At 40.0% G+C, this 8,616-nt stretch overlaps 1 protein-coding gene across 1 annotated transcript; it reads right to left on the bottom strand.

Moving 5' to 3' along the window:
* Positions 1-6,980: 6,980 nt before the first annotated feature.
* Positions 6,981-7,385, bottom strand: LOC112090813. Its single transcript, XM_024162975.1, has one exon. The coding sequence runs from the start codon at positions 7,383-7,385 to the stop codon at positions 6,981-6,983; it is 405 nt and encodes a 134-aa protein (XP_024018743.1).
* Between the last annotated feature and the right edge of the window lie 1,231 nt (positions 7,386-8,616).

The following is an 8,616-nucleotide window of genomic DNA, read 5'->3' as shown; positions in this document are numbered from 1 at the left end:
ATAAAAATAAAAAGTAAAATAATATGGTCATCTTCTTCCCTAAAGTTTGTTGCCCACTCTTCAATCCTTCTTCTGCTATAGGTATCCAAAAAAAAAAAAAAACCACCAAGTTTGTTCCCAAATCTACCACTAGATGTAGCATAAAATTAATGGTTAATTCCTTTCCAATCTGTTAAGAACAAAAATGACTCTGAAACCACTCCATTAACTAGTAGTCCATAAACCAAAATCGGATTATTTCAAACCAAAAAAAATTCTCCAATCCAAACAGCTAGACAAATTTAGATCAATCCCTCCGATTTCCCTACCCAGAAAACAAAATCTCAAGTACTGTTATTGACTTACTTTCTTTTCTCAACTGTTCTTGTGAGAGTTTATTTTGAAATTATATTTATTATTTTGAGATTATAATATTTAAGTAGATTTATTAAGCAGCTAAAGATACAACGTGTTTCTAGCATGTTCTTTTGTTATACAACAATTTCTTCTTGCTAATACTTTAAGACATCAGATAAGGAACTAGTCCCCGTAACCTATCTTAACTTATTACAGTCTGTTGATCTTTACTAAAACATTGACTGTAACGTCTTTTTCTTAAAATTGAAACATATAAACATGGGTTCTATATTACATTACTCTGCAGCGGAATTTAATTTCTAAGCGAGCGTAGTAGAGACCACTCCCGTGTACCCATGACATTTCCGCCACCCTTGCCTCCGCCGGTCCATCAAGCAAAACCACTATATATATGGCTGGCTACTTACCTTTGTTACATGCACACAAGTAAACTGATGAGCTAACGCTCAGCAAGTATAGACATGCACACATCATAAACTAGGAAAATTACATTAAGAGTTTTGATGAAAATATGCTCGTGTGAAACATGCTTTCTGTCTTTTTGTTCTTATTATTGTGGGCTTGGGCCCCCTGCTTATTGTCTTGTTACTGTGGGCCTGGGCCCCTGTTTACTATCTGGTCTAGTCAGAATCTCTACTCTTTGAGATTTCCTCCCTTGGGAGGCCGACGACCCGTCAGTCTCTTTACATTACTGAACTTTGAGTTTTTCATTTCAAAGTGTTAAAAACTTTACTGAATGATATGCAACGTTTCTCTACGTGCACATGCTAACATAAAATGCATAATACTCCATGCATACTTTAACTGTGCATAAGGGTAAACATATGTCACCTTTTTGCAATCTAGGGCACTAAGCCCTCCAAACACGTATAATCACATAGACTTAGGAACATAAGCAAATTTATAATTCTAAGTCTAACTACGGTTTACTCGAGTCCAGACAAACATATATGTCTATACTTACTTATAATTCGCTAGGATTCCCGCTTGCTGGAAGTTCTTTCTCATTGTCTCGGCTCTCATGCCAAAACCTGTTTCATGGAAATAGGTATAAATTTCCTATTCCAAATCACAATTCTTCATACTTAGATTCTTAAATCTAATTCCAAACTTGTTTCTGAACCTTTTTTTTTCTCTAGGCCGAATCCTAGTTTAAGAGGCAAATTACACATATTTGTGTATCTCGGTTTATGAATCTTAATCTGTTAATTTCCGAGCTTTAAAACTGTTATTCATTCTCTAGAATCAATTACTAACTCATTGCTTACAAACTAACTTTTAGGAAATTTCGGCAGAGTTTCGCCTTATTTTTCTTGTTTCTCGAGTTTTTAATAACTCGTTCTACTTCCGATTTCGGTACCTGGAGTCAAGATTCACATTCCTGAACACAGATTCCAACATAAAATTGAACAAAACACATGTTCTTTCTTAATCTAGGCTCACAGATTTTCAATAGAAATCCACCAAAACTTCATTCAATTGTCTTAATACTTACACCGTCAAACTCCTATTACGATTCTCTACAAAACCTCAGTTTCAATTTTTTACTTTAATTGAAGTTTTTCTGAGATAAGTTACTATTCATCCAAATCAAGAAATCATATAATTCTCATGAAAAATCCGAAATCTTACCTCCAGAAGTTGAGGTTTTTCGCTAGAACGCCTCAGGTTACGTTTCTACCGGATTGAATAGCAGAAATCCCAGTGAAAATGCTTGATTTTTCCTTTCTCCGTCTCTCTCTCACGTTTTTTTTTCTTTACAAACCTTTCTTTGTCTCTCTTTTTACGAATCTCTCTCTCTCTGCTTTGTTTTCTCTTTTCTATATTATGTCTTACACTCACAAGTACATAACGTGAGTAATTGTAATGGCTTTAGTAAACTTAGGTGATTTTACAAAGTGAGTTACCAACTTAAGCGTGAGTCATCAAGCTGATGAGCTCAAACGTAAATCAATGCCAAGTGGTATTCTGCATGTGAGGTATATATCCACCTCACGGTACAATCCTTTTTACTTTTTACTTTTTTTTTCTTTCTCTTTCTTCTTGGTCAGCCACACTTAGGCAAAGAAGACAAAAGTGGCTTCTAATATCTCCGTGGAACTCTTTAAGACATTAATGAATATTATAATATTATTTTCAATAATATCTAATATTACTTTTTAAATTAAAATTTTCATAATTTAATTTTACTAGTTCTACCTAAGTTTAACACTTAATTTGAGTGGTTCTATGTTCCCCACATTTTTCTTGTCAAGACCTAACTTTCCATTTTTCAAAATGAGTCTCTTTCCGGTACCGATAATTTCACACCCGGTACAAGTTCTATACTGCTTTTCTGGACTGTCGAGTACCCTAGGTCAAACTTCTCATGTTCAACCCAATTTTCTTGGGTATCTCATTAGTCAATCTCTCTTTTCTGAAATTTTCATTTTAATTGATTCAGAATTGCCCAAAACGCTTACCCTTGCGATCCTCATTTTTTTAGCAGTTTCCCGCTTTAACTGACTCGGGAATTTTCTGTTTCAGAAACTTTTGCTATTTTCCTTACTTCTAATATTTATACTCTTTTTCTAGCTAGTCATTTGGTCACAAACCAAATATTTCAGTTTTTCATAACTAAAATGTACGCGCTAAAATTTCTAACTTTTAACTGATATTTTACTATTCATAACTGATATTTATGAATTTTCTTTGTAAGAATATTCGTATTATAACTTTATATATTTCGGGAAATTTTACCTGGTACATAAAGTTTCTACATAACATTTTCTTGATTACATCAAAATTCTACTACTTACTATTTCGGAAAGGATTTCGGTCAAATACCGGACTGTCCGGATTAGACCTAACTTTTTCCCGGTCATTACAATATGAACAGATACGGATATCATTCCTGCATCGTCGTTTCCAATTCCCATGTTGCTTCCACAATGCCATGGTGTTGCCACAATACCTTCACTAACAGTAGCTCACGTAGACGTAGACTTTTCATTTTCTGATCAAGAATCTGTATTGGTGCTTCATCATAAGTCGTGTCATACTGGATCGGCATGTCATACCATTGCACAATGGCTTCTGGATCGGGTTGACACTTCCGAAGCATAGAAACATGGAACACGTTGTGCACGTGAAACAACTCTGGAGGAAGATCAAGGCGGTAAGCAATGACACCGACCCGTTGTGTGATCTGAAACAGCCCGATATACCTCGGCGCGAGTTTCCCTTTCACACCCTCTTGGAATTTGGGTGAGTCGATCTTCTGACTCAAGCCAACAAACTAGCGATCTGCAAGGTCTACCATACAACGCCTCGAATGGTGCCATCCCAATGCTACTCTAATAACTGTTATTGTAGGCAAACTCAGCTAAATGGAGATACTTCTTCCAGTTTTCACCAAAATCTAGAATGCAAGCACGAAGCATGTCCTCCAGAATCTGAATAACTCTTTCTGATTGTCCATCGGTCTGAGGATGAAATGCGGTGCTGAAATTCAGTTCGGTTCCCATGGCTTCTTGAAAACTTCTCGAATACTTCACATTAAAGCGGGTATCACGGTCTGAGGTGATGGAGAACGGAACTCCGTGGAGTCTAACAATGTGCTCCATATACAACTCTGCTAGAACTTTCGTGGAATACGTCGCATGAAATGGAATAAAGTGCGCGGACTTCGTTAACCTATCCACAACGACCCATATGGCATCATGCCGCTGTTCAGTCCTCGGCAATCCAATCAGAAAATCATCGTAATGTGTTCCCACTTCCATCCAGGAATAGGAAGAGGCTGCAGTTCTCCAGCAGGTTTCTGATGCTCAGCTTTGACTCGAAGACAAGTCACACATTCTAACATGTACTGGCGAACATCTTTTTTCATACCTTTCCACCAATACTGCCATTTGAGGTCCTGATACATCTTGGTACTCCCAGGATGAATAACAAATGTCGATTGGTGAGCCTTGTGAAGGATTGTCTTCTTTATCTCATCCACCTGAGGAATAGCAAGATGGTTTTTGAAGTAGAGCGTTCCATCTTCCTGAATATTCCAATCATCCAGTTTTTCTCCATTCTGAACTCGAGTCCAAACTCCCTGAAGATGCGGATCTTGTCATTGGTTCTGCTTGACTTGCTATATAAGGGTTGGCGTAGAAACCAAGTTGTACACCATAGCTTGGTTATAATCTTCATAATACGGAAGATCATAGTCACCTACAATTTCACTCATTTTCCAGTCCTCTAAGGCCAAAGATGCTAGGATTCTTGGAGTCTTTCTGCTGAGAGCATCTGCTACCACGGTGGCTTTTCCAGGATGATACTGCAAGGTAAAGTCATAATCCTCCATGTACTCCATCCACCTTCTCTGTCTCAGATTTAAGTCATTCTGAGTGAACATATACTTCAAACTCTTATGATCGGAGAAGCTCTGAAATTTTACTCCGTAGAGGTAGCATCTCCATATCTTGAGAGCAAAAATCACCACTGCTAACTCCAGATCATGCGTGGGGTAGTTCTGCTCATGTGGCTTCAGTTGACGAGATGCATAGGCCATAACATGTCCATTTTGCATCAGAACACACCCAAGTCCTCGTCTTGACGCGTCGGAATACACCTCGTACGGTTCATCGCTATTTGGGATCATCAGAATCGGCGCACTAGTTAGCCTAGCCTTCAGTTCTTGGAAGGCATATTCATAATCGGCATCCCATTCAAACTTGACTTCCTTTTTAGTCAACCGAGTCATTGGGGTAGCAATACTCGAGAAATCCTTTACAAATCATCGATAATACCCCGCAAGTCCTAGGAAGCTTCGAATTTCAGCTACGTTCTTCGTTCATTCCCATTGTTCCACCGTTTCAATCTTTGAAGGATCCACTGAAATTCCTTGTCCAGATATAACATGTCCAAGGAACTTGACTTTTGTCAACCAGAAATCACATTTCTCCTTTTTCACATAAAGCTGGTGTTCTCGAAGAGTTTGGAGAACAATCCTTAAATGTTGTTCATGCTCCTCTCAAGTCTTCAAGTAAACCAGAATGTCGTCAATGAAGACTATCACAAACTGGTCTAAATACGGGCAGAAGACTCGATTCATCAAGTCCATAAAAGCGGCGGGAGCATTCGTCAATCTGAAAGGCATTACTAGGAACTTGAAATGCCTATAGCGAGTTCTGAATGCTGTCTTTTGAATATCCTCTTCCCTAATCCTCAACTGATGATACCCTGATCTCAAGTCGATCTTCGAGTAAAACCGTGATCCTCCCAACTGATCGAACAATTCATCGATCATCGGCAATGGGTACTTGTTCTTCACGGTAACCCTATTCAATTGTCGGTAGTCTATACACAACCGAAGGGACCCGTCATGCTTCTTCGCAAACAAGACAGGTGCACCCCACGGGGAAATGCTGTTTCTAATGAATCATTTTTTTGCCAACTCACCGAGTTGTTTCCTTAGCTCTTTCATCTCCGCGGGCTCCATTCGATATGGAGCAATAGAAATCGAAGCCGTCTCCGGAAGTAAGTCGATGCAAAACTCAATTTCTCAGTCGGGCAGTAGACCAGACAACTCATCAGGGAATACATCCGCGTATTAATCGACCATGGGGACCCCAACATTCTCCCCGGCAATACTGGATTCACCCTCTAATGCTGAAAGGAAGGTAAAACAAGCTAAATTCTGCCGTCCCCTGACGGTATGCCTCAATAGTTGTTCTTCTAAAATCGGGTTGACACCTCCCTGATACGTTACTATCGTGCTAGAACCGATAGTCAAAGTAACTCTCATACGGTGGTAATCAACAATCGCTCCATATCTTGACAACCAGTCCATTCCAAGCACTACATCAAACAGATTCATGGGTAGGATTATCAAGTCTGCTTTTAATTTCTCACTTCCAATCGTGATCACACATGACCTACATATGCTAGTCACCTCCACACATCCCAGTGGAGAGTTTATGGACATTGAGATCTCTAGGTCATCGGGTTTTAAACCCAAAACTTTCACAAAAGAAGTGGAAATAAAAGAGTGCGTAGTACCAGTGTTAAACAAAACTCGTACAAAAGAATGTGAGATAGGTACCTACCCTTTACAACTGGGTTTTTGGCATGAGCTCCAGAACTTCCCCCGGCCATGGTATGCATCTGCCTCGGTGCTTTTCCTTTTCCTCTCTCGTTGTTGTTGGGTATCTGGTTTCCAGGCCTGTACTGTTGCTGTGGTGGGGTAGACTATACTGATCCCGAAGCCTGTGGCCGAAAATAGGAGTAGTTTGGCGGACGGAAGATCGGCGCAGAAGGAGTTGGCATCTGGGCAGGCAACAAGGGCAGATAATAAGGCGTGAACTGTGGCGGTCTGTCTTGGCTAGGAGCAACACCCCTTTAAGTCTGCTGTGGTTGCTGGGTCTGTTGGTTCACCTGTTGGCTCTTAAGAGGACAGTTTCTTTTTATATGGCCTGGCTCCCCACAATGGTGGCACTTAAAGCGGTAGGGGTCCATCTTTCCCTTTTTTTTCTCTTTCCATTTCCCGAAGAGCTACTGCTGCCACTAGGCATTCCGCCACTACCTTGCCCCTAATCACGAGTTTTTTTGTTATTCCTTTGGGGTCCTCCTGAAGTTCTTCCTGAAGTTTCTCAACTTTGGAGGAAAGTAATGTGCTCCTGTTCGACACAGATGGCCGTTGCAACTAAGTCACTGTAGACTCGATGCCTTAAGGCCAACACTGATTTCCAGAATACACCTTTAAGACCTCTCTCAAACTTAAGGCACTTCATGTGTTCCGACTCAGTCAAGGAAGGAGCAAAACGGGATAACTCATTGAACTTAGCTTTATAGTCCCTCACTGTCATGTCTCCTTGCTGTAGGCCCATGAATTCCATGGCCTTCTCATCTCGATAACTTGGAGGAAAGAAGTGCTCATTAAAGAGCACTTTGAATTGTTCCCAAGTCATCCCCTCTACATCACGCATTCGCCGGATCCACTTCCACCACACACCAGCTGGACCTTCAAACTTAAAAGCTGTGAACTCCGTACTCATCCGGCACTTTCATGGTACTCAGATGCTTGGACACTGTTTCAAACCAATACTCGACTTCCTGGGGTCCATTTGCGCTAATGAATGCAGGAATTGAACTACGCTTGTACTCATGGAAGTAGCTATGTTTTCTATCTTCCACAGGACGTTCATTTTGGGCTCTTGTAGCCATTCCTTAGAAGGCTGCATACATTGCTTCCATGAATTGCTCGTTCGGCATTGCCGACGGGTTAACGTTCCTATGGCATGGCGGCATCCTCTTAATTGAAAAGAAAGCTAGACCATTTTAGTGGTTTCCTGATGTCATTCATGTATGCATAATTCCAAACCCCAAGGTTCTAAGCCAAGGGCTCTGATACCAAGTCTTGTCACGCCCCCAAATAGGGGTTAGTGATATGGAGGCTTGTAAAGAAACTTAAACCTGTTTAAGAAAGTGATTAGCACATAACTGTGCACACATTTTAATTTTCCAAACCCAAAACATCCAGGTATTTCCAAACAAGCCCTTGCATTTAAGAGAAATTTAATTTTAAGAAGGGTGGTGTAATTCCCAACCAAACCAGTTTAAAACCGCATCCTTGGTATCATGTCAGGAACTCCCACAGGTTTAGCATACATGAATATGTACAAAAGTAAATGTGACATCAACCATAGTCTAACAATATTTAAGCTTATAATCCATAATTTAATACATGCCTTGAGATAAGGAAAAGAGGAAATACAACTCTTCACTTCTCGGGGACGAGTTCACCTCACCGGTAGTAGCTACCTACTCCGCACTACTCCTCACGTCGCCTGGAGGGGGTTTAATACATTTAACAAGAAGAAAAGCGAGCGGAAGGCCCAGTAGGATGTAATTTTATAAAACATAATAAGTAAAGGTTCTCACGGTCTGAAGGCATACACCCGGAACCGATAATCCTTTTTAGAAAAAGGAAATACTCACATAGTAGTAGAAAATATATGTATAATGAAAATGTGTAGATCATCACACCACTGAACAAGAAGTGGTAAAATGTCTGTCTAGTGAAAAGTGCAGAGCCATAATTCTACTGAGCAAGAAGTAGATCCATACGGGTTTCGGGACCTGCCCCCAAGGATATGATTCCTATATCCCGATTTTTGTGGCCACCAAGCGTTGTATCATTTCTTAAGATATTTCATTTTAAGAAATGATAGTTTTTAAAATCTCATTTCCAAAATCATTGGAAAACTTGATAGCATTCTCATGCTA

Source organism: Morus notabilis, unplaced genomic scaffold (assembly GCF_000414095.1).
Source record: "Morus notabilis unplaced genomic scaffold, ASM41409v2 Scaffold337, whole genome shotgun sequence".
Classification (NCBI taxonomy): Eukaryota; Viridiplantae; Streptophyta; class Magnoliopsida; order Rosales; family Moraceae; genus Morus; species Morus notabilis.
This window is presented reverse-complemented; position numbering and strand designations above follow the sequence as displayed.